The sequence below is a fragment of the Cydia fagiglandana genome, chromosome 16, assembly GCF_963556715.1.
Source record: "Cydia fagiglandana chromosome 16, ilCydFagi1.1, whole genome shotgun sequence".
NCBI lineage: Eukaryota > Metazoa > Arthropoda > Insecta > Lepidoptera > Tortricidae > Cydia > Cydia fagiglandana.
This window is the reverse complement of record NC_085947.1, coordinates 5,437,027-5,464,526: the sequence shown is the minus strand read 5'-3', so window position 1 is coordinate 5,464,526 and position 27,500 is coordinate 5,437,027. Positions and strand designations below refer to the sequence as shown.

The 27,500-nt window shown below is 42.3% G+C and overlaps 1 protein-coding gene across 1 annotated transcript; it reads right to left on the bottom strand.

Moving 5' to 3' along the window:
- Positions 1-4,239: 4,239 nt before the first annotated feature.
- LOC134671802 (muskelin) lies at positions 4,240-27,284 on the bottom strand. Its single transcript, XM_063529625.1, has 15 exons — positions 27,132-27,284; positions 26,808-27,020; positions 25,351-25,552; positions 24,511-24,703; positions 23,054-23,130; positions 22,481-22,570; positions 21,502-21,656; positions 20,796-20,967; positions 19,367-19,530; positions 17,858-17,996; positions 14,580-14,771; positions 14,082-14,240; positions 10,950-11,189; positions 8,244-8,396; positions 4,240-7,273 (listed from the first exon to the last, which is right to left on the bottom strand). Exons 1-15 carry the CDS (start codon positions 27,209-27,211, stop codon positions 7,043-7,045), a joined length of 2,460 nt encoding a protein of 819 aa, XP_063385695.1. The 5' UTR covers positions 27,212-27,284; the 3' UTR covers positions 4,240-7,042.
- Between the last annotated feature and the right edge of the window lie 216 nt (positions 27,285-27,500).

The window sequence follows — 27,500 nt, the reverse complement described above, 5'->3', positions numbered from 1 at the left end:
GCTAAACTATTTATCCTAAAATTATGAAAAAAAATATATATATTTGAGAATCTTACAATGAGCTCCTTGATTTGATATGTAACACGATATAGTTTGAAAAACTTTAATTTTTAATTTTCTCATTTACCCCCCAAAAAGGGCCTCCATATTTAAAATTCATTTATTTACGTTACACGTCCATCTTTGGGTCACAAACATACATATGTGTGCCAAATTTCAACTTAATTGGTCCAGTAGTTTCGGAGAAAATAGGCTGTGACAGACGGACAGCCAGACGCACGAGTGATCCTATAATGGTTCTGTTTTTTTCCTTTTGAGGTACGGAACCCTAAAAACGGAGCCCTCAAGATATCAAAAAACTTGTAGCTTGTAGCAAATTTTACCCGCTTTCATTTTGTATAATGAAGCATGTCGTTAGAACGCATAGTTTTCGAGATATTATGTATAAGCGAAAAACCGAAAAATGCGACCTTCAAACCCTTTTCTTCCCCCGGCTCAAGGACTACGGCCGGGGACTTTTGATATGTTCACCTCCTAGATAGTCCAAATAAAGTTAGGTACGAAGTCAAATTAAAATTGTGTTTCATGCATTTCCCTCTATAGGTACCTTTTTTTGAGAATTCGTTGCCTGGCCTAATTTTGAGTTATTTTATGTTATCATCAGCGAATTTTTTTGTCACAATTTGCCGCCCCTAATATTTTGCCGCCCTAGGCCCGGGCCTACTGTGCCTTATGGGAAATCCGCCACTGGTCACTTCACTTTAAATGAAAAAAAGTCTGTGTTAAAGCTGAACCGTTTTATTCACTCTTGACTAACTAAATAAATACATAAAATCATTAGACTGTGTTTTGTCTTGTCACCGAGACTTCTAGTCGATGTTCGAAAAATTAAAATTGCAAACGATTTAAATGCATATTTACATGTTAAAAACACACATGTCATGTTTTACTATGCTTGAAAAATCCTTTCGTGTGGTCAATGGTAGGATAGGGAACGCCACATCCGTCCCTATAGTCTGTAGTTATGCCCGGCTATGCGAAGAGAAAGTGTTGGTAACCAAGTTCAACTCACGTGGACGAAGTACCACAGGATAGGGTAACCACTGTAACCAGCTCTAACATGGGCCAACTATTTATCCCCGGTTAGCTGATGTTATGGTACCCTAATACGTTAAAATATTAATCTTATAAATGTAATGTAAATATGTACGTATTTTATTACGCGTTTTTAAAGAAAATAACAATTTTAAATAATATTTACAATCTTTATATAACTAAGGTTAAATAGGATTACAATTTTATTTTGACTACAATTTAGGCGGTACAAAATTACAATGCAATACATTAAAAAAATAGCTATCCAATTCGTTTTAATTCTACGCACGAAATAAATAAATAGGTTGTTAGGATAATATAAACCAAAGATTCATCGATTGTATAAGATGTATAAAGTTAAAAATAAATAACGTCTAAGAAGAATGCGTGATTCGTATCTGACGGCTGATGTAGATGGCGCTATACGGCGGCAAAATATCGTCGGGTGACAAGCAAAAGTCACTAACTAACACCGTTAAAATTATTGGACAATAAACCGTGTTAAAAGTGTAATAAAGTGCATTGTCACTTTAATTTTTTGATAGTACTTAGTGACTTTTGCTTGTCACTCGACGATATTTAGTAACTGGTTGTCAAAAGTTGACGTTTGACAATCGAGAGACCATAAATGTTACGCTGTACACCGCCGTCTATTTCAGCTGCCCTACGCATGATTTTTTGGCCGAGCGAAGGAAAGGTCTCCATTTCAGTTTGGGCATAAATGCTTTCGTATGTTTGCATGTTTTCCTCTACAGGTCGCATATCTCAACCGATTCTCGAGAATTTTTCTAAGTAGAATCAATAATTATTTAGACTTTTTTGTTGATTCAGTTTTTTTTAATGGTAACATGGTTCGCGAGGTGTTTTTAAATGGAGACATTAGGGTTGGGGGTTCGGGTATCGTCTTGGGTCGTCCCATTCGTTTTTCGTCAAGTTCTTAAATTAGTCCTATTCTGCTTTCGTCACTCATTCTACTTTGAAAGCCACCGACGATTGTGACGAATGTAGAATAGGACTAATTTAAGAACTTGACGAAAAACGATGGGACGACCCAAGACGATACCGGAGTTCGCGAGATCTACACACATCACAGAGCCACTAGTTCTTAGAGCCACTAGAGTTTACAATTCTTCTACAATCAATAACTCTTTGTATACACTTAACCAAATAAAATACATGATTACGAGTCAAACCGAAACTCATTAGCTCATTACATCGAGCTGGAAAGACACTTACAATTTTTCAAATTAATAAAAAATTTATTATAGTCCTTAACGTTTTGAACGCCAAACGGCGCATCCATTTGCCGTACCACTGACGCCACGGACGTAAAATTTAGTTTTGCCGTCTTTGGCGTCGTTGTCACGATTTTGCGTTGACGTCAATTGCCGTCTGTGGCGTTAAAAACGTTAAAGCTTTTTCTTTTATTGCATTGAAACGAAAAGCTCATTAAACCGAATGACTATATACATAGAGTTAATATGATGAAAGTATCAGTTACGTATAAAAACACTACCAGTCAACTACCTTACAAACTAGTAAAACAAATTTAAAACAATCAAATGAAAACCCGTTCAAACGTCTGTTTTTAAAAGGACAGGAAAGGAGGAAGGAGGAGGATTTGTTTTTTAACCTTTTGGACGCCAATGACTGCTACAGAGCAACATAGATCTACGTGCATATGCATAAAGTTCAATTTCAGTTTTGACACTTCGGTGACGTGGCGTCCGCGTGACAGCTTCTGTCTTTGACACGGCGTCGAAAAGGTTAAGGGAAATGAAGGAGTAGCAACGTGGACGAGCGAACATTTTCAGTTTCAGTTGCAGAAAGTTTAAGAAAAGTTCACGCCGGCAATGCTCAACAAATAACATTCTTGTCATTTATTCACACAGGATTTTACACTTTCTCACTACCACTCAAAAAACTGCCTTGCATTTTTATACCTTGAGTGAATAAATAATATATGTTATATTGATATTATTTATCTCCTTCCCTAGCGGACGTGGCTCACTCCGCGGTTTCGTGTCTTTGCTACAGGTAGCTAAAAGTACATCCGTTCCACACCAATTTTGGTGGCTAGCCATAAGCCGCGCGTGGCGCTGTCGCCACTTAGCGGCCATATCGTAACAGACACGTTTTGTTAGAGTGAGTCTTCTGTACTTAGTACTCAGTGGCGGATTTGCAGTCTTTGCCGCCCTAGGCCCCAGGCCTTGTAGCCGCCCCTTTCTCAGCATCACCCATCATATTGACTACATTTAGGTCAGGCAACAAAAAAGTATAGAGGGAAATGCTTGGGACACATTTTTAACTTAGTAACTTTATTTGGACTCTTTAGGAGGTGAACATATCAAAAGTCCCCTTGAGCGGGGGTAGGGGAGTTTGGTTTGTAGGTCACATTTTTCGGTTTTCCGCTTATTAGGTATATCTCAGAAACTATACGTCCTTGTGATATGATCATGGGAACATAGGTTTTGCGAAAAAAATAAGCAAATACTTACCTATTCATTTTAAGTGACAGTTTTACCAATAGCATTGACTTTTAATGTACCTACAAAAACATTCAAAAAATCTAAAAAAGCAACAAGAAAAACATTTTTTTTGCTATACCTATAAACACTCATATAATTTTTTTTTCCCTTCTTTTGGCCTCCAGCGAATTCCAGAGAAGTTTAAAGGACAAATTAGTAGGTCTTTAGACCCAGTACTTTCAGAGATAAGAGGGGAGGGGAATGGTCATTTTTAGGGTTCCGTACCCAAAGGGTAAAACGGGACCCTATTACTGAGACTCTGCTGTTCGTCCGTCCGTCCGTCCGTCCGTCCGTCTGTCACCAGGCTGTATTTCACGAACCGTGATAGCTAGACAGTTGAAATTTTCACAGATGATGTATTTCTGTTGCCGCTATAACAACAGATACCAAAAACAGAATAAAATAAAGATTTAAGTGGGGCTCCCATACAACAAACGTGATTTTGACCGAAGTTAAGCAACGTCGGGCGGGGTCAGCAAAAAGGCAAAAAAACAAAAACGGTCACCCATCCAAGTATAGGATGGGTGACCGTTTTTGTTTTTTTGCCTTTTTTTGCATTAGGGTACGGAACCCTTCGTGCGCGAGTCCGACTCGCACTTGCCCGGTTTTTTGCCTATTTTCTTGAATAACTGCTAAACTATTTATCCTAAAATTATGAAAAAAAATATATATATTTGAGAATCTTACAATGAGCTCCTTGATTTGATATGTAACACGATATAGTTTGAAAAACTTTAATTTTTAATTTTCTCATTTACCCCCCAAAAAGGGCCTCCATATTTAAAATTCATTTATTTACGTTACACGTCCATCTTTGGGTCACAAACATACATATGTGTGCCAAATTTCAACTTAATTGGTCCAGTAGTTTCGGAGAAAATAGGCTGTGACAGACGGACAGCCAGACGCACGAGTGATCCTATAATGGTTCTGTTTTTTTCCTTTTGAGGTACGGAACCCTAAAAACGGAGCCCTCAAGATATCAAAAAACTTGTAGCTTGTAGCAAATTTTACCCGCTTTCATTTTGTATAATGAAGCATGTCGTTAGAACGCATAGTTTTCGAGATATTATGTATAAGCGAAAAACCGAAAAATGCGACCTTCAAACCCTTTTCTTCCCCCGGCTCAAGGACTACGGCCGGGGACTTTTGATATGTTCACCTCCTAGATAGTCCAAATAAAGTTAGGTACGAAGTCAAATTAAAATTGTGTTTCATGCATTTCCCTCTATAGGTACCTTTTTTTGAGAATTCGTTGCCTGGCCTAATTTTGAGTTATTTTATGTTATCATCAGCGAATTTTTTTGTCACAATTTGCCGCCCCTAATATTTTGCCGCCCTAGGCCCGGGCCTACTGTGCCTTATGGGAAATCCGCCACTGTTAGTACTATTATTTATTGTGTCGCTAGTATTATCTTTTCATTTATTATTATGTAGATTGTAGAGCGATAGAGATTCAGATTTCGGCGGTCTAATCCCTTATGCTATTAGGTTTAATAAAAGGAGTGTGTTTTAGACACAAATGGTTAAAAAATTTAGTATAACCTATTATTCTCCGTTCCAGCACCGGGACACCGGTTTTACACGCGTCTGGCAATAGTTAGTAATTTTTACACATTCACAAAACTTGACAAAACTCTAAAAGCTAAAATATCTTCACAATTTGTGGCAATATAGTGAAACTTATCGCCCCTTATGTGTGTAATCTTGCATCTATATATGCAGTACACATAACAAACCCATTAAACCTTATGTATATGTATTAGTGGAGGTTCACAACCCGACCAAACCAAATTCGCTGTATCTCGTTTAATAATAATCGAATTCGTCGTTCTCTTTTAAGCATTAGAAAAAGAGTAAACAATCTTGAAGGGTATTTTTATAAACGCTTTAAAGAAATATTACTTGTGAAACTAGGGAATGCAAATCGGTTATTTTTTGTATGGAAATAACCGCGGTTTCGGTTAATAACCGATTATTTCCATACAAAAAATAACCGATTTGCATTCCCTATGTGAAACCAAAAGATTATTTTACAGTACATATGGTCCTATTTTCCCGCAATAGTGCGTAAAATAGCACTTATCGTGCGTATGTCAAAAGTTTAAAGGGCCATATATTATGTACTGTAAAACTTTGTACGATACACGTGCGAATAGGTAATTCGAAACGAGTGGCGACACTATTTGAACACGAGTTCCTCTTTTCCGCACTTGTATCGTAATCGTAAATAACTATTTCAATGTTCGATCGTTACAAGACACAAAAATAATCACGATAAATATGTATCTTGTACGTAGGCCACGTCTAGTTTTCTGTGTTTTTATATTGTTTATTTTATTTATTTGATTTTTCAAGTATATAGAAGTGAAATAGTACATTTCGATGCTAGTGCGGAAGGTATGTCATTACTTCACGAGTACCGAGATATCTTGCCACGAGCCGCAGGCGAGTGGCAAGACTCGGGACGAGTGAAGAATGACATTTCCGCACGTGTATCGAACGACGTTTTTTTAATACAGTTGCGAAAAAATAAGAAAAACATTGTTAATCGTACACTAAACAAAAGTGGTAACAGTGACAGCTCGGTTAGACGTCGTCTTTAAGTATATTATATCTATGGGCGTTTGGCAGCTATTCCGTTCCATTCAGTCAACTTATTAAGAACGGAATTTTCAATATTGAATATTAAAAAATAAACGTGTTACAATGATGAAGAGGTAAGTAATTAAATATGAAATATGTAATATTTTTCGTATTCTTACATTAACGGTAGGTTTTTATGCTGATTACGACGTTTAAAGGAAACTAATATTAACACTCATCAATAAGTAGTCGTGAATTGGAACAAGTATAAATTTAAAAAAATTGGAAAAGTAAAAAGCACTAGTTCGAGATAACCAACTTTCCGCACGCTAAACAGCTACGTAAAGTAGCACTTTTTGAGCAACTGTATTAAAAATTAATTATTTATAGGTAACCATTTTGACACTGCATTCAAAATTTTATAAATTTTCATAAAACACATTTTGAATTGTTTTTGCCGCCGCATATTCGATATATAACTCGTTAAATGCACCTAAACTTAGTCATTCATTAGTCACGTTTTTATTTTTCAAAGCAATCGTATCCAGTGAGTGTCATATATATGTATACAATTCTCAACCCTAATTTAATGAAATAAGGTACAAAATTTAGACATGTGACATTGTGAACAGCACCCTTATGCCAGCGTCTAAAGTCGCACCAAGAAAAGTCTGCAGCGGATTTGATAGCACACGCAGTGTAAGTGTTATTTATACGTCATATAAAACTTTGACGTTTAAAATGACACTTGCACTGCGTGGGCTATCAAAATCGCTGCAGAGTTTTCACGGTCTGACTCTATCATCATCATCATCGGCATTTCACGTGTCGCCTCACAGTGCGACCAGGTCGGCTATGTCCTGCTGTGGCGGCACTTTGCTGGGCCGGAAGTATCTGCAAAGGTTGTCGTAGAGCAGTACTCGGGCGTGTCGCGCGGCCCAGTCGGCGTCGCCGGCGCCGCTGTCGGCGTCGTCCTCGCCGACGTCCCACGTGTCGGGCGCCTCCAGCGACACGTCCTCGTACGGGGTCGGGGGCTCCGGGATCGTGTCGTCGGCACCTAGCACCTGTGAAACGTACGAAAATAAATTTTCTTGGGCTAGTGACTACGGTACGAGGGGAGGACGGGATAGTGGACGTCTCGCCGGGTGGATAGTGTAAAAAAGCCTGCTAGGGATCTACACAGGCGCCTATTATCAGGAAGACGGAAAGTCGTGTAGATTGGAGGGCCTTTGGTGCACAATATAATGACCTCATGTGATCGTGACCCTCAGTCACGAGGAATCGAGGAAGAAGAGATATTTCCCTAATGGCCACTTGCATTATTCACTGACCCGGCGTTAACAGGTTAAACCTGGAGTTACCATGGTTACCGGTACAATTTGACACCGGGTTAACGGTAACTACTATATTAGGACCGTGTCGATTATTTATGTTTTATGTGACAAAACTTGACCAGATTTGGTAGCGTTTATTTCTGTTTTACTCGTATGTGACAAAACTTGGCCAGATTTGGTAGCGTTTATTTTTGTTTTACTCGTATGTGACAAAACTTGACCAGATTTGGTAGCGTTTATTTCTGTTTTACTCGTATGTGACAAAACTTGACCAGATTTGGTAGCGTTTATTTCTGTTTTACTCGTATGTGACAAAACTTGACCAGATTTGGTAGCGTTTATTTCTGTTTTACTCGTATGTGACAAAACTTGACCAGATTTGGTAGCGTTTATTTCTGTTTTACTCGTATGTGACAAAACTTGACCAGATTTGGTAGGGCCGGACATTTAATGTTAACGTCGCAAGCTTCGCAAAAGCAAAGTTACTCAGAGCACAGGACAACAGAGCTACAATAATACCATGGTCTTCTCTTCCTAGAGCGACACAAGCTTACATCACAATAACATGGCCGTTATATATAGCGCTATCGAATATTATCATATAGCGCTGTCGCACGATGACCAGGGGTCACGTGACCACGATAAAACGGGAAGAGAGTACCAGGCGGAGTATATTATTATACCATCAATGATAACGTACCTGGTGCAGCTTGTGCGCGAGGTCGGGCGGCGCGGCGTGTGTGGCGCGGCGGCGCGCCAGCGTGCGCGCGCGGCGCGGCGTCAGCGCCACCGCGCCGCGCCCCACGCCGCCGCCCGAGAACAGCACCGTCGCCAGCGCGTGGAAACGCTCCACCTGGGGGAGATACATTCAATATAACTCAATCGAGTCGCAATTAACACAAGATTTTCCGAGCCAAAGGAGTATAGCAGACGTAAATGAATTTAACTTCCACAAGCGGAAGGCGATATTGTCCCTTCCGATGTTGATTAAGTTAGAGTTTAGTATCTAATATCTCAAGGAACTCTATAAATTATGCCAAAAGCAACTTTAAGGGTGTACCTATCGACGTACAATGTGTAAAAATATCACTACACCTTATAAAACAAAATCCCCCGCCGCGTCTATCTGTTTGTGTGTTTGTTTGCGATAAACTCAAAACTACGGAACGAATTTTCATGCGATTTTCACTTATCAATATAGTGATTCTTGGGGAAGGTTTAGGTGTATAATTTGTTAACCCGTGCGTAGCTGGGGCGAGTAGCTAGTTTTCTATAATTGAATACCCAGAAAAAAAAATTAGGACGTCTTTATGGATCTTCATCTTAACATCTTAGCCATCTAATACTCACCTCCTCAGGATTATTATGATCCAGTACATCACGTAGCTCCTTCCTCAGATACTTTAACGCCATGGTGTCCCTCCCAGGCGTAGCTGCCAGCTCTCTGAAGCAGACTTCTCTCAATGCGAGTTTGGCTTCCCTGGAGACTTTCCTCTATGGAGCGCGTTTTGATACCAAAAGCAACCTTAACATTATAGCCATAAGATACTCACCTCCTCAGGATTATTATGATCCAGTACATCGTGTAGCTCCTTCCTCAGATACTTTAACGCCATGGTGTCCCTCCCAGGCGTAGCTGCCAGCTCTCTGAAGCAGGCTTCTCTCAATGCGAGTTTGGCTTCCCTGGAGACTTTCCTCTATGGAGCGCGTTTTGATACCAAAAGCAACCTTAACATTATAGCCATAAGATACTCACCTCCTCAAGATTATTATGATCCAGTACATCGTGTAGCTCCTTCCTCAGATACTTTAACGCCATGGTGTTCCTCCCAGGCGTAGCTGCCAGCTCTATGAAGCAGACTTCTCTCAATGCGAGTTTGGCTTTAGGCTTTCTCTATGGAAACGCGTTTGATACCAAAAGCAACCTTAACATTATAGCCATAAGATACTCACCTTCTCAGGGTTATTATGATCCAGTACATCATGTAGCTCCTTCCTCAGATACTTTAGCGCCATGGTGTCCCTCCCAGGCGTAGCTGCCAGCTCTCTGAAGCAGACTTCTCTCAATGCGAGTTTGGCTTCCCTGGAGACTTTCCTCTATGGAGCGCGTTTTGATACCAAAAGCAACCTTAACATTATAGCCATAAGATACTCACCTCCTCAGGATTATTATGATCCAGTACATCGTGTAGCTCCTTCCTCAGATACTTTAGCGCCATGGTGTCCCTCCCAGGCGTAGCTGCCAGCTCTCTGAAGCAGGCTTCTCTCAATGCAAGTTTGGCTTCTCTGGAGACTTTCCTATATGGAGCGCGTTTTGATACCAAAAGCAACCTTAACATTATAGCCATAAGATACTCACCTCCTCAGGGTTATTATGATCCAATACATCATGTAGCTCCTTCCTCAGATACTTTAGCGCCATGGTGTCCCTCCCAGGCGTAGCTGCCAGCTCTCTGAAGCAGGCTTCCCTCAATGCGAGTTTGGCTTTAGGCTTTCTCTATGGAAACGCGTTTTGATACCAAAAGCAACCTTAACATTATAGCCATAAGATACTCACCTCCTCAGGATTATTATGATCCAGTACATCATGTAGCTCCTTCCTCAGATACTTTAGGCTTTCTCTATGGAAACGCGTTTGATACCAAAAGCAACCTTAACATTATAGCCATAAGATACTCACCTCCTCAGGATTATTATGATCCAGTACATCATGTAGCTCCTTCCTCAGATGCTTTAGGCTTTCTCTATGGAAACGCGTTTGATACCAAAAGCAACCTTAACATTATAGCCATAAGATACTCACCTCCTCAGGGTTATTATGATCCAGTACATGATGTAGCTCCTTCCTCAGATACTTCAGCGTCATGGTGTCCCTCCCAGGCGTAGCTGCCAGCTCTCTGAAGCAGGCTTCTCTCAGAGCGAGTTTGGCTTCTCTGGAGACTTTCTCTATGGAAACGCGTTTTGATACAAACAGCAACCTTAACATTATAGCCATAAGATACTCACCTCCTTAGGATTATTATGATCCAGTACATCATGTAGCTCCTTCCTCAGATACTTTAACGCCATGGTGTCCCTCCCAGGCGTAGCTGCCAGCTCTCTGAAGCAGGCTTCTCTCAGAGCGAGTTTGGCTTCTCTGGAGACTTTCTCTATGGAAACGCGTTTTGATACAAACAGCAACCTTAACATTATAGCCATAAGATACTCACCTCCTCAGGATTATTATGATCCAGTACATCATGTAGCTCCTTCCTCAGATACTTTAACGCCATGGTGTCCCTCCCGGGCGTAGCTGCCAGCTCTCTGAAGCAGGCTTCTCTCAATGCGAGTTTGGCTTTAGGCTTTCTCTATGGAAACGCGTTTGATACCAAAAGCAACCTTAACATTATAGCCATAAGATACTTACCTCCTCAGGATTATTATGATCCAGTACATCATGTAGCTCCTTCCTCAGATACTTTAACGCCATGGTGTCCCTCCCAGGCGTTGCTGCCAGCTCTCTGAAGCAAGCTTCTCTCAGAGCGAGTTTGGCTTCCCTGGAGACTTTCTCAATGGAGGCTCGTTTTAAATGGAGGGCCCAGAGGTCGTCGAGGCGGAGGCGGAGGCTGTTCTGGTTGCCGGGGTTGCCGCCGAATAGGTAGTGTATCTGAGAGAGTACCAATGGTTAGGACTTATGTTACGTTTTAAAAAATAGAAGTATAAAATTGTTAATAAATAGTTTAGTCGAAAGTGCCATGATTAAAAAGTATGTGATTATAATAATGTGACACACTAGTCCTCGGCTGTATTACAGGGGTATTCCATCTGTCCAATATCATTGCGTCTCACTCTGTCATTAAGCAAAATACACATTGGACAAATAAATTGGACACGTGGAATATCACCCTAAAGCCTAGGATGGACGCCAGAAGGAAGCGAGGCGACAATTGAATTTTTCGAGGCCGTAAATAAATTTGATAGTTCAATGTATGAATGGCCTTTATGACCCTCATGGCTTGGCAGTAAGGCGCTAGCGTCCAGTTGGGGCTTTACTCTTCAGCCATGCGACGCACACCCCGTTCGTCCCATGGCCCTCGAGTTAGACCAACCTTCCGCACGGGGTCGTAGACCAGCTGGTGGGCGAAGCGCGGTCGGGGCTCGTGCGGCGCTATACTGTCGTTCCGATACACGCACGTCCAGACCGGCTAGCATGAGCTCACTACATCTTGCGCGAATTCAAGTATGGCTAGCGCGCGAGAAAGTAACTCATGCTTAGGGATTGCAATCCGGTCCGGCGGATCCGGTAATCCGGCCGGATCCGGCACATTTTTCATGATACCGGATCCGGCAAAATTCACCGGATCCGATCCCGGATCCGGTAAAGTGAATCAAAGCGCTAAAATATAAAATTACAGCTTAAAACACTGCTAAAATTTAAAAGTTCTCGCCAGTATTCGAATTTTCTCTCTCGCAAACAGCAACACAACAACTTGTTTGTTAGTTGACGCCAGTCTTCTAGTCGACGAAATATGTGTCGTGAGATTTCCGTGCACCATAAGTACTGCATTGGTTTATATTCAATTTATTGTGTTGTTACATTGTAATTTAATGTACATGTTCTTTCGTTTGATTTTGTACAAACCATTTTAGCCCACTTATAATAAGTGTTACCTGCATTTAAAATATAATAATGAATAAAGTTTTATAAAATTAAATAGAGAAATATATGTTGACTTTTGACTACCGGTCTGACCTAGCCAGTGGGTAGTGATCCTGCCTGTGGAGCCGCGATCCTGGGTTTTCGAATCCCGGTAAGGACAATTATTTGTGTGATGAGCACAGATATTTGTTCCTGAGTCATGGTTGCTTTCTATGTATTTAATTTTAAGTATTTGTATATTATATATCGTTGTCTGAGTACCAACAAGCTTTCTTGAGCTTACCGTGGGGCTTAGTCAATTTGTGTAAAAATGTCCTATAATATTTATTTATTATTATTTTCTTTATTTATCTTTCGTCTTAAGTTAGGTTTGTTATGCCGCCGCCGTGTCCAAGATCACCGCCTTCTGCATCTGTCCCTTGATCCAACCACCTAGCGAGAGTCTCTCGAGATGTTGGTCGAGACTCTTCGCTATTAAACCGTTCACTGAAACGACTATCGGGACAATGATCGTCGTATCAACATCCCACATGGCGGTTATCTCGTGAGCCAAGTCTAGGTACTTACTGGACTTGTCCTTCTCGGCCTTCACGAGATTCTCATCATGGGGGATGGTGATGTCAACGAGCACGGCCCGACGTTGCGAACGATCTATTATCACAATATCAGGCTTATTGGCTACAATAGTCCGGTCAGTGATGATAGATCGATCCCAATAGAGCGTGGCACGACCATTCTCGAGAACAGGCGCAGGTGAGTACTTGTAGTACGGGACTTCGCGGTCCACAAGGCCATATAGAAGAGCAAGTTGCTGGTGAATAATCCTGGCTACGAGATTATGTCTGTGCAAGTACTCGCCGTTAGCAAGATGAGAACAACCGGAAATGATATGCCTGAGTGACTCTCCGGGACGGCGGCATGCCCGACAAATGTCGACCGTACCGTCCTTCAGGATATATTTCCGATAGTTGTTCGTCATCATCACTTATTATTATTATTATTTATATGTTATTTTGTTATTATTATGCTACTAAATGTACTTGTATAGGTATACACGTTTATTGATTTTGATTGCTAAAACTAAAATGGTTGAATTGAGAGCACCTTTTTGTTGGAAATGTGGGTTGGGCTATAGATATTTTAAGAGAAAAAGAAGATTTTATTTGTGGTTAAGTAATGAAAACGTTGATTTTTGAAACTTAAAACAGCCGTCATCGAATTAAACTGTTGTGAGACGTACTAACATTGAATAATTTACGGTTTAGACTCACTTGTTTTTAGTCACTCGCGCGTCAGGTTTGGGAGAGCCTAGGTCTCCTGTTAAGACACCAGTTTTATTAATCCATTAAAAAATATCCTTAACTTCGCATATAACGCTAAAAACATGATAAAATACGTGACTTGATGAATTTTTTATCCGCAATACCAATCCGGCCGGATCCGGCCGGATCCGCCGGATTGAGGCCAAAATCCGGCCGGATCCGGCCGGATTCAAAACCAGTCCGGATTGCAATCCCTACTCATGCTAGATGGTCAGGGCCGACGTCCAGAGAACACCCATAGAGACCGCGACAAAACTTCATTCACACAATAATGACTACGTTATTCGTATAGTTCATACATTCGAGTCAGTCTCGGTTTGATCCGATCGTCTAGTGCAGTACTGACCTTCCACACGGGGTCGTAGACCAGCTGGTGGGCGAAGCGCGGTCGGGGCTCGTGCGGCGCTATACTGTCGTTCCGGTACACGCACGTCCAGGTCAGACGCCGTAGTGAGAACACCCATAGAGACCGCGACAAAACGTCACTCACACAATAATGACTACGTTATTCGTATAGTTCATACATTCGAGTCAGTCTCGGTTTGATCCGATCGATAACTAGTCTAATAGTACTGACCTTCCGCACGGGGTCGTAGACCAGCTGGTGGGCGAAGCGCGGTCGGGGCTCGTGCGGTGCTATACTGTCGTTCCGGTACACGCACGTCCAGGTCAGGCGCCGTAGTGAGAACACCCATAATGTGTTGTACACGCGCTTGTCTTTCTCTTTGCTCATGCCCTGAAACAAACAAGGAATGTCAAGCATGCGTAACTTAGTCAAGCTCCCAAGATATATGGTATGCTACTGTTCATTAGGTCCACTTGAGCTGCACCTATTTTGAAGTGGACCCGGGTATGTCTTTAACTACGTCTAAAAGAGAGGTCTCGGCACTGTTAATGTTGTCTCGTTTATGGTTGTACAGTAGATGTTATTCCAGATCTAGAGCAGTGCCCAAACGGGGAAGTACCTCTAACTTACAGAAAACTGCAAGAGTGAGCCACGCCTGACGGAACCCTAAAAACGGAGTATAGAGGTGCACCAATTTTGAAGAAAATCTACAGTCACTAGAGTACAGACCGAGAGCACGAAGAGCTCGTCGGTGTCGGGGTCGAGCGTGGCGCGCTGCGTGAAGCCGGCGGCGGGCGGCGGGCACGCGGCCGCGCCGCTGCACAGCGCGCCGCAGCGCCCGGAGCCCACGTCCCACCACCACAGGTCCAGCAGGTGCTCCTTGTTGCGCTGCCCGGCGAACATGTACAGCTTACGTTGGACCTGAAATCAAAAACTAACCTTAAACTAAGGATCGGTGGCACCAACACCAAACCGTTATAGACATTAGAGGGTTTTCACATTGTCCGATCCGATATCGGATGTAGGATTTTACATGCATACATCCGCGTAGTCAGGCCGCGGGGGCACGCCCGGGCGACGTGTTTAGCGGTCACGCACACTACAACAAGCATTATGCCTACACATACGCACACAAACAAATATTGTCGGTCCCACAGCTGACGGGGGGCTCCGACATGGCAGAATTTGCCGGAAACGTCTTTCCGATATCGGATGTCGGAAGGCGCCTATGACAAAAACAGCTGCAAGAGAGTGTCATTGGCATTACGTCCGCCTTTTTTATGTTGTCTATCGTTTTTTAGTTATAATGATTTATGAAATGTATAAATAAATACAGAGAAACACATATTACTTCTTTCCGACATCCGATATTGGATCGGACAATGTAAAAACGCCCTTATAGTGTTCGCAAAATTTTATTGTATGTGAGGGACGTTCACAGCTGAGTGACGTTGATCACTGCGTTTATTGTGGATAGTGCAACCAAAGACATATGTAACTTCGTATAAGATGAATAAAGTTTAAGAAAAAAACGTGCCTCGGAAATCAAGAAAAAGTCATTCTCGGATAGATGGCGCACACACCTTTGGCCTATGCTCGGCTAGATGGCGTGACGACACGGTTTCATATTTAACAATTTTAACACATAGATATCAGTGAATGAACATAGGTCAAAATGATATAAAAATAATAAAATCATTTATCCATTTATATTAATTTTTTTTACAATTTTATACGTGTTTATTTTGAGTTATAGTCGTGTGTCGATAGATGGCAGTAATTTTACAGTGACTACAACATTTACTATGACAGGACCCCACTATATAGGTACTATCTATTCTTTTTGGTGCAACTGACCCTTCCCCGCTAACGCCGATCCCCGTACATTAGTTTAGGCAAATAGGGATCAGCGTCAGAATAAGGGATATTGTACAAAGATGTACATTTTCTGCAGCTATGCATGTGCACTTTGATCTGACCCAATACAACATCTCCGTGCAAACGATGCATCTGTACTTTGTCAAAAAGTAGAGCGTCATCTTGCACACGCATCGCAATCTCCCACTCAATCTGGCCATAATTAATAATAAGATCAACATTTGTATGCATTGTAATTCATAATATACGCGCCACCAGCATGTGCATCCGAGGCACACGCCGGTTTAAGTCCACCGCCAGGTGGCTTGGGTTCGACGACGGTGCCGCCCTTCCACACATCGACTGAAACCCCTTTTCTACCCTACCTACATATGTCTTACCTAACCCTTTGCCTGTATTACTTATGATTGTTATAATAAATGCTTTTGTTTAGGCCCAATTGTAATTTATAACGTTACAGTAAACTCTCGTCTTATATTTGCTATCTTTTTGTTGTCACTCCTTGCATCTTGTCATAATTTGATATTCCTTGACAATTCATTGGCATCCACTATTGACATTCACTTACAGATAGGGCTTGCAATATCGGATGGTCTCCAATTCCGGAACTGATTTTCGATATTGGATTCGAATTCCGGAATTCCGGAACTGGTTCCGGAATTAGGGGTATTTTACTTATTTTTTTTTGTAAAATCCAACAAAAAATGTGAAATTCTGATACTTTACGTTTATTAAAGTTAATATTGTTTAAGAGAAATTTAATTTGAAGTACTACAGATAATTTCATCTCTTTTTTACCACCTTATTAAAATGGTTACTTTTATTCAATTCTATGATACGCGGTATTTATTCGGGGAAAATTTAGTTGCTAGCAAACCATTCAATGGATAATTTTATAAAATAGTTAAATATAACAGCTCTATAATCAGCCTCCTCTTCGTAACATAGTACGTAGTGGTGTTGTTTAAGAAGTTGAAGGTCGAAATTTGGCTTTTTCCTTCCTAGATCCTAATTATGATTCAGAATATCATATATTATATGCTTCTACAGGATCCGAAATCGTTGATAGAGAAAACCTTCTATCTAAATCGAAGATTCGCTCATGTAGGATTGAGACTATTCTGACTATTCTAAGCAAGTAAATCACTTTGCTTTTTTTTTTTATGAGCCCATATTGTCCCACTGCTTTATTAAACCGAAAAGTAAAATATACCCATACTATAGGTCACTGAATGACTAAGAGGCACTTATTAACAACAAAAAACATCAGTATAGTGTAGTTTCTTAACAATTTTCAATAATAAACGTATTAAAACCTGAAAAAAGTACTTAAATCCAATTCCGGAATTTTCGATATTCAGTTGTATCAATTCCGGAATTGTAATATCGGAAAATTTGTCCGAGATTCCGGAATTTCGAGATTCCAGAATTCCGGAATGCAAGCCCTACTTACAGCTATGTATTTCCTACGTACAGCACTTCAGACCTGTGTTTTATTTTCGATAAGTAAGGCTAACATTCGATTGTCATTTTTGAAACGTCAGCCTGGTAAAGGGGTAAAGAAACATCAAGTCGATTTTGCTCATCCAAATCTGACTGGCTGACTGAATAGAATAGAATAGAATAGAATAGAAATAGTTTATTCGTGGCATAAAAAATTGCTAACAGACAAAAGAGAAATAAGTTTTTGGCAAAAATTTCATTTTTGGTACAAGCTTTTATCGCTGACTGTACTTTTCTTTCCACAGGCAACTAATACTCATCGAGACAATTCTAAAAAACCCAAACACAATTAGATAAATCACAGAGTTCCTATGGCTACCTCCGTTCTCCATCATCAGATCAGCTCGATGACACCATAATATTGCATTGTCACCCGACTTACGTATGTATGCAAAATTTCAGCTCAATCGGACACCGGGAAGTGGATCAAATTTAACTTGCAAGATTTGATTACAGACAGACAGACAGACAGACAACGGTCAGGTGAAAGTAAATAAAAACTTGTAAAAAAAGAGGAACAAAAATATATAACTTACACTTAACAGATGTGCCCTACCGCTAGCCTCTGAGTAGAAACATCTAGTGAGATGTGAGATGACATACATAATGTGAGTAATATTACTCACCGGGTGGAACAGCATGGAGTGCGACACGCGCGGCTGCGGTGCGGGCAGCGAGTGCCTGTCAGCGAGTAACAGCTGCCAGGTGTTGGTGTTTAGGTAGTACGCGTACAGGCCGGAGTACTGCGGTGTTGCGGCTTCCTCTCTGAAACAATAACATCGGTAAGGTTGCGTCTCACTGTCTCATTAAACAAAATGTGAGACCCAAATATACATTAGACCAAGATATTGGACAGATGGAATAGATACCATTCTAGTACAATTAACCTTGTCTTTTCCTCTTAATTATACTATAGTGGTTAGTAACAACTTATAAAGATTAAAAACGAATTGTAAATGTTAGTGACATAAACAGAAAACGTAGCAATAACCACGAGCCGCTAGCGGCCACTGTCCTAGCTACCACTCACGTGTTGTGTGGCAGCACCCGGCCGCCGAACACGTAGACGGTGCGCGTGTCGCTGTCGATGCACATCTGGTGGTCGAACACGAGGCGAGGGCCGCCCGCCGCTGCTGTGTCGGCCATTACTAGCGACCACTGACTGGTGGGCACGTGTAGTGTGACTCACGTGTTGTGTGGCAGCACCCGGCCGCCGAACACGTAGACGGTGCGCGTGTCGCTGTCGATGCACATCTGGTGGTCGACCACGAGGCGAGGGCCGCCCGCCGCTGCTGTGTCGGCCATTACTAGCGACCACTGACTGGTGGGCACGTGTAGTGTGACTCACGTGTTGTGTGGCAGCACCCGGCCGCCGAACACGTAGACGGTGCGCGTGTCGCTGTCGATGCACATCTGGTGGTCGAACACGAGGCGAGGGCCGCCCGCCGCTGCTGTGTCGGCCATTACTAGCGACCACTGACTGGTGGGCACGTGTAGTGTGACTCACGTGTTGTGTGGCAGCACCCGGCCGCCGAACACGTAGACGGTGCGCGTGTCGCTGTCGATGCACATCTGGTGGTCGACCACGAGGCGAGGGCCGCCCGCCGCTGCTGTGTCGGCCATTACTAGCGACCACTGACTGGTGGGCACGTGTAGTGTGACTCACGTGTTGTGTGGCAGCACCCGGCCGCCGAACACGTAGACGGTGCGCGTGTCGCTGTCGATGCACATCTGGTGGTCGAACACGAGGCGAGGGCCGCCCGCCGCTGCTGTGTCGGCCATCACTAGTGACCACTGGCTGGTGGGCACGTGTCGTGTGACTCACGTGTTGTGTGGCAGCACTCGGCCGCCGAACACGTAGACGGTGCGCGTGTCGCTGACGATGCACATCTGGTGGTCGAACACGAGGCGAGGCCCGCCCGCCGCTGCTGTATCGGCCATTACTAGCGACCACTGGCTGGCTCATGTAGAGTGACTCACGTGTTGTGTGGCAGCACCCGGCCGCCGAACACGTAGACGGTGCGCGTGTCGCTGTCGATGCACATCTGGTGGTCGAACATGAGGCGAGGCCCGCCCGCCGCTGCTGTGTCGGCCATTACTAGCGACCACTGGCTGGCTCATGTAGTGTGACTCACGTGTTGTGTGGCAGCACCCGGCCGCCGAATACGTAGACGGTGCGCGTGTCGCTGTCGATGCACATCTGGTGGTCGAACACGAGGCGAGGCCCGCCCGCCGCTGCTGTGTCGGCCATCACTAGCGACCACTGGCTGGTGGGCACGTCGTACATGTATAGGTCGCTCTGAAAATAAATAAGGTGATAAGATGGCATCTTTAGAGGTCATATTAGGCACTTGCGGTAGCCCTACGTACGGCGGATTGTGATTCTAACATGCAATCGGTCATGGTTGACTTCACCGTCAACTTACAGTATGCTGGTGTGGCGGCGCGCTACCGCGGTTGTATCTAATCGCAAATGCATACGTAATATAGTCGTGTAAAAGGTTTTATAAATACTTTGGACGGGCTTGTCCTCAAGCCCGCTGTGCTAGCGGATAGGACCTTATTTACTACGCCATAAGGTCGTTTATTTATTCATTACACTTACGTTCATATTGCTGGGCACTCGCTGAGCGTTATCCAGATACCTCCCCAGCGTGTATAATCTTCTGTGCACGGGGTCGAACACCATATTGTGGCACGAGCGTGGCGAGGACCCGTTCTCGAGCCCACTGTGCTAGCATAGGACGAATAGGACCTGATTAACTATGACATAAGGTCGTTAATTAATCACACTCACGTTCATATTGCTGGGCACTCGCTGTGCGTTGTACAGGTACCTCCCCAGCGTGTATAATCTTCTGTGCGCGGGGTCGAACGCCATATTGTGGCACGAGCGAAGCGAAAGACCTGTTCTCGAGCCCAATGAGCTAACATAGGACGAATAGGACCTTATTCACTATGACACAAGGTCGTTAATTGATCACACTCACGTTCACATTGCTAGGTACTCGCTGAGCGTTGTCCAGATACCTCCCCAGCGTGTATAACCTTCTGTGCACGGGCTCGAACACCATTGTGTGGCACGAGCGCGGCAAGGGCCCGTTCTCGAGACCACTGTGCCGGCAGAGGACGAATAGGACCTTATTAACTATGACATAAAGTCGTTAATTCATCACACTCACGTTCAGATTGCTGGGCACTCGCTGCGCGTTGTCCAGATACCTCCTCAGCGTGTATAATCTTCTGTGCACGGGGTCGAACACCATATTGTGGCACGAGCGAAGCGAGAGGCCCGTCCTCGAGCCCAATGTGCTAGCATAGGACAAATAGGACCTTATTACTATGACATAAAGTCCTTAATTCATCACACTCACGTTCATATTGCTGGGCACTCGCTGCGCGTTGTCCAGGTACCTCCCCATTGTGTATAATCTTCTGGTCACGGTCGTACACCATATTGTGGCACGAGCGAAGCGAGAGGCCCGTCCTCGAGCCCAATGTGCTAGCATAGGACAAATAGGACCTTATTACTATGACATAAAGTCGTTAATTCATCACACTCACATTCATATTGCTGGGCACTCGCTGCGCGTTGTCCAGATACCTCCCCAGCGTGTATAACCTTCTGTGCACGGGGTCGAACACCATTTTGTGGCACGAGCGCGGCGAGGGCCCGTTCTCGAGGCCGCTGTGCCGGCAGAGGAGCGCCCAGCGCTCCGTCTCCGTGTCATATGACCTGTTATTTTACAAAATCTTTTAACAAAATCCAATTTCCAATCTTTTTTTGGATCGTCGCACAGGCATTTCAGATAACGTCCCGTGTACGTGACGCAATATTTTTCTTCAGATGATGTTAGCTAGCTGATATTGGCATGACAACATGGATTTAAGTTCAACGGTACATTCTACACTACATACAGGTTGGTGTGACAACTGTTAACAGAGTGGTACACTGTGGAACAGGTGTGACAGAGAGCATCACATACCACAAGTCGTCGAGGTCTTCCGTCCCGTTCCAGCCGCCGAAGAGGTACAGTGTGCCAGTAGTGGAGTCCACTACTAGTTGGTGTGACAACTGTCAACAGAGTGGTACAATGTGGAACAGGTGTGACAGAGAGCAGCACATACCACAAGTCGTCGAGGTCTTCCGTCCCGTTCCAGCCGCCGAAGAGGTACAGTGTGCCAGCAGTGGAGTCCACTACTAGCTGGTGTGACAACTGTTAACAGAGTGGTACAATGTGGAACATGTGTGACAGAGAGCAGTACATACCACAAGTCGTCGAGGTCTTCCGTCCCGTTCCAGCCACCGAAGAGGTACAGTGTGCCAGTAGTGGAGTCCACTACTAGTTGGTGACCACCGCGAGGACCGGGTTTGGTACAGCAGGTGGTATCGCATTCTGATGATTCGCCGTTGACGGGCACCTCCTGTGAACAACACTAGTTTCATATGTGCTGACCGTTTTTTAGTGTTCCGTACAAAACTTTGTTTACGGAACACTTATGGGATCACTTCGGTCTTGCAAATCAGTTATTTTTATAGTGTGAGAAGCTACAAATGAGAAAAAAGATAATGTGATACATAGGCTAGGAATCCTCTAGACCGAGTTTAGATCAATTATTTCATGCAACCGATGATGCCAAAAATTCGGGGGTGCGCGGGACGAGGTGAGCGAAGTCCCGTGCCGTGATTGATCCGTTCAAAGACACGGACGTCACACAAAGACATTTTCGACTCGAACATGGAGTAAAATTAACGTATGCGTGCAGAGGGGGTAGCGCGGCTATGCTCAGTCTGGAGGATGTCTTGTCTGTGATGTGATATAAGTAGGGCTGGAAACAGGAACATGGTGTATGAAGGAAGGCCCTGATCTGCTGTCAGAGGCAGTTCTGGACCCACAGCGACAGGCACGTCGATATGAACAGTGCTTCCATTCTGCCCTTTTAGTAGCAGTCAGAAAGTACCAGGAAAATTATAGTCATCCCTTTCTTTTGGGTGTTAGTACTAGCGTAAGACATAGACAGTATGATCTCTCTGTCTATGTTTGAAATGATACAGTCTTGGGCCAAAGTGTATATACATATATTGGGCATTATCTATGAAAAGGGACCTTATTGACGATGGCGCTTAGGCCGCACAGCGTCGCCCGGCATTATATTTCTATCGGAGCATCGTCAATAATGGCCTAAGCGCCATCGACAATAAGGTCCCTTTTCATAGATAAGGCCACATATTATTTAAATCGTCTCACCGCATCGAGCGGTCGTGGCTCGCGGTCGGCGCACGACAGCTCGTTGGAGCGCTGTGGGGGCGGCGTGTCGCAGCATAACCGGTCTTCCACCTAAGTTAAAACATATATAAGAATCATGTGAGATTCAGCACACAGCGCATTTATAATACCCAGTTATTTGAACGAAGTTCCTTATCGGACCGCACGACTTGGCGGTGGGCTAGACGAAAAAAAGTTTAAGATTTTTGAGTCACGCAAACCCGTCACGAACCTTATAGTTAATATTTGAATGCAATGTCACAAAAACATGGACATACATATATGAGCATGACTGTTTCAACTGAGTGTTTCACGACCCTCACGCATTTTTTTACGCTAATAATTTTATAACGCTATATAACGCGCGTTTGCAAATCTAAGCCTGCCAAAGTGAATTAAGTATAACTGTTAAGTACATTCAAGTGTAAAAATATGGGTGCTTATGACTTACTCAAAAATATGTCCCATATTTCTTAATTCGCTGACATAAGAGCTATGGGACATATTTTTGAGTATGATGTGTGCACCCGTAAATTTACACTCGACTGTACCTACCTGCACGGAGCATCCCGACATCTCGCGCCACACCGGCGTGTACGGCTGCCACGACATGTACCAGTCGAATTCGCCTTCTGCCAAACAAAGAAAAGTCAAATTATATGTGACGTTCCACGGAAAAAGGTACCTTATGGCGGTTGGCGTTTACGACGCGTAGCAGCGTATCCGTATAGAAGCGTCATGGATAACAGCGTAAGCGCCTGCCGCCATAAGGTACCTTTATCCGTGGAACGTCACATATTAGCTAACAGTTTTGAATGATTCACAGATGGTTTCACTAGACACCCACCCAATCCGCTATCTTCAGTTACCCGTGAACACGATATGTATGTAACTGCGTCGAAATATGTGCAGCTCGAAAACAATACAAAAGGTTATCACGGTCCATATTCTGGTCGATACAAGTCTATATTAGCTAATTAGGGTAAGGTAAACTAGGTACGTATTTAATTTTCTACTTTAATACCAACACAATAAAGTTGGTATTAAAATAACACCGCCTATTAATATGATGTTTGTTATATACCTAGATATAGAATTATTATGACAAGGATAAATGAGATGATTTATGATTTAGGAAGGTTTTTTAACTTTAGAAAAGCAAAGACTTAACTGCAGCGTAAGTAGTCAACATAACAAATCCACATTATCAATACTAACAGACATAACATTTAGGTTTGTCACACATAACATATTTAAACTGTACCCTCAAAACAAGCCTTCTTGAGCTTACCGTGGGGCTTAGTCAATTGGTGTAAAAATGTCCTATTTGTGTAAAATGTCCTAGATTTAAACAGCAGCAAAAACATTTCTGTGGCATCCTTTTTTAGGGTTCCGTAGCCAAATGGCAAAAAAACGGAACCCTTATAAATTCGTCATGTCTGTCTGTCTGCACGTCCGTATGTCACAGCCACTTTTTTCCGAAACTATAAGAACTAACTATACTGTTGAAACTTGGTAAGTAGATGTATTCTGTGAACCGCATTAAGATTTTCACACAAAAATAGAAAAAAAAAACAATAAACTTTGGGGGTCCCCCATACTTACAACTGAAACTTAATTTTTTTTTTCATCAAACCCATACGTGTGGGGTATCTATGGATAGGTCTTCAAAAATGATATTGAGGTTTCTAATATCATTTTTTTCTAAACTGAATAGTTTGCGCGAAAGACACTTCCAGAGTTGTAAAATGTGTGTCCCCCCCCCCTGTAACTTCTAAAATAAGAGAATGATAAAACTAAAAAAAATATATGATGTACATTAATACCATGCAAACTTCCACCGAAAATTGGTTTGAACGAGATCTAGTAAGTAGTTTTTTTTAATCGTCATAAATCGTAAACCGCAATTTTATTATCTTACTTGCAGCTACGGAACCCTTCATGGGCGAGTCCGACTCGCACTTGGCCGCTTTTTTTACATCTAAAGCTTATAATAGAAAATGGAAGCTCACCAGTGACCGCCTCGTCCAGGATATCCTCTGCCAGCTTGTAGTCCCCGTTCTCAACTAACGCGTGCCACAGCCGCGCCTGCAGCTCGCCCTCGAGCCGCACGCCGCTCTCGCGCGCTAGGGCTTCGAAGGCGTCCTTGTAGCGGCGCCGGCGTAAGTGTTTTAGGAGCATTCGAACCGCTTCTTCCTCTTTGCGCTAAATAATGAAGTAATCATATCAATGGGCCTTAGGAGGATATAATACTTACCTAAATTGAACATAAATCCTCAAGTGACTTGTGAATTTTATAAGTCTATGTATAACAGAGTTAAAAATCCAAAACCATATAAAACGAAAATCGAAAAATCTTGTGCAAGCCTCATGTCACTTATTACATGTGGAGTTTCGTTCGAGTTTTGTTTTTCGAAGCACTTGTAAATCACATAAAATTTGAGAAGAATTTATTTTCAATATTATTTATGCATTGCCACCTTAAAGCCCTGAGCAGCATTTGTACCGTTTCATAATAGCATAATATGATAATTGATAATAGATCACTTATTTATTTATTTATTTATTTTTATTTAAGCCTTTATTTTTCCTTAAATAGTATTTCATTATGATGTTGTTGTTTATTTTACTATAATAACGACCCCTTTCGGGTATAGGCCTCCTCCATATCTTTCCACCTTTTTCGGTCTTTTGCCGTGATCAGCCAATTTTCTCTGGCTGTGGCTATGATGTCCCTGGACCATCTTGTTATGGGTTTTCCCGCCTTCCTTTTGCCATGGGGTCCTGGCCACTTTGTGACTTTGTTGGTCCATCTGTCATCTGTCAGGTGACAGATGGAATAGATCACTTACCAAATTAATAGTATCCAGCACACTGGCCATCAGATCTTCATGCGTCTTTCCCTGGAGCTCCACATACCAGATGGTGTAGTTGTATGCCGGGCCCCAAGACTGCAGCGGCACTATCTTCAGGTACTGCACCGGCAAGTACAGGCCTTCTGTGGTTCTGTGCCGGAGCCTGAATACCTCTGGGGCACTGTCTTTTTTGAGCCCTCTACATGAAAAAAAAGATTATGGAACAATAAGTCTAGAAGAAATGTTAATATCTGGGTGTATGTATCTGGGAGACCGAGATTTACTCGGAAAACATATAGAAACTCAAAAATGTGCTGTTTCTTAAAGATAAGGCCTAGCTAGATCGTCTTTTCGCCCCCTAAAACCCCATATAGCAAGTTTGATTGAAATTGTTAGAGCTGTATCTGAGATCGCCTATACCTATATAGGTAAATAAACAAGAAATGCTCATTTATAATAGTTCATAAATATATATAATAAAAGTAAACAAATAATTTAGAAATGCTCATTTGGGGTCATCCATTAATTACGTCACACCAATTTCTAGGTTTTTTGACCCCCTCCCCCCCCCCTTGTCACACTTGGTCACATTTGGCAAACCCCTCCCCCCCTAGTGTGACCTCACATTTTTTCTACGAAATCGCCAAATCGAATTAAGTAAGTACCTAAGTATTATTAATATTTTATCAAAATATTTTTGACGATATAAATATTAGTAATTTTATAACCCAAAACTGCTTAGGAAAGAAAATTAAACGATTAAAAACTATTTTCGTTTTAAAAACTTGTTATTTAAATGTACAGCGAACTAAATAATTTAAATAAATTTTCGGTTACTGATGAAGTTAAAGTGACGTCACAAAGTTTGTGTCTCCCCCCTCCCCCATGTCACAATATGTCACATTTTCTTGACCCCCTCCCTCCCCCTAAACGTGTGACGTAATTAATGGATGACCCCTTTAAAGGTGTTAGATTAGGAATGAATTCAACAACAAACCAAAAGTTAAATAGAAATAACCTATTATTTATATTTTTTACAACATATTGTTAAAATGTAACTGTTTGATTAACATAATAATGTTAAAAAGCAAACTCAAATCAATTTACGTTTTCTAATTTCGAATGAAACAAAAATATTAAAAAGAATTTTACTCTTCCGTGGCCTGTTATGTTAAAAATAGGTATATCCCCAACATTGTTCCTGTTGGGGGCCTCGTTGTCAAAAATAGATTTTCTGATTCTAAGTTTCATAGTTGATGTTATTTAAGGGGGAAAACATACTGTATTAGTTATTACAAATTTAATGGCATCATATTGCCAAGAGAGAAGGGCCAATTTCATTGGATTATTCTCTCCAGCAACAGCTCTAATAATATCAGACTTAACAACTGTTTGAAACAAAATAAAAAGTTTGTAGAATTACAAATTAGCACTTATTATTGTTGAATACTCACGCTGATAATAACACTGACAAGTTGTGTTCATCTGTGCCTCCTAATATTTGGAATTTCTTCAGGTCACTGACGTGAGCTTTAATGTATTTCCCGAATTTGATAGTCTCCACTATAGCAGGCCCTTTTATTTTCAACATTATATACTGTGAGGGCGTGTTGCTGTCTGTAAACCATCTCGAGAGTTGATCCGATGGGTTGTTCACCATTATATTTCTGGAATAAATCATGAAAATCGTTCATTTTCGTGGAAACCGGATCTCTGCGATAGAATGGCTGGAATAACTATCGAAATAAAGGGCATACCCCCATTGCTAAGAAACTTACTCTGGTATATAATTGGCCGAATGGCTCGAGTATTTGTGTATTGTGTAACATAGCTTCACCGTTTCATATTTATCGTCCATTTTTAAGCAATTTCTGAGTAACTTATTAATAAAGTGTGCTAAAATATAGTCTTGTTATTATCACCTGACATTTGACAGTGACATTATGTTCCGATACACGGTATAGTTAGCGATTAATAAGTGGCTTTTTTCGTTCGCTGGGTATAGTAGGAATGGAAATAGAAGATAACGTAAAGTTTATGTAAACTACCATGCAATATTACTTATTTCTAAAATAATTAGTTCAATTTTTTTTTTCGTAGGATGCGCATGCATTTTTGTTTGCTTTAGTGCACATGGTATTGTAATA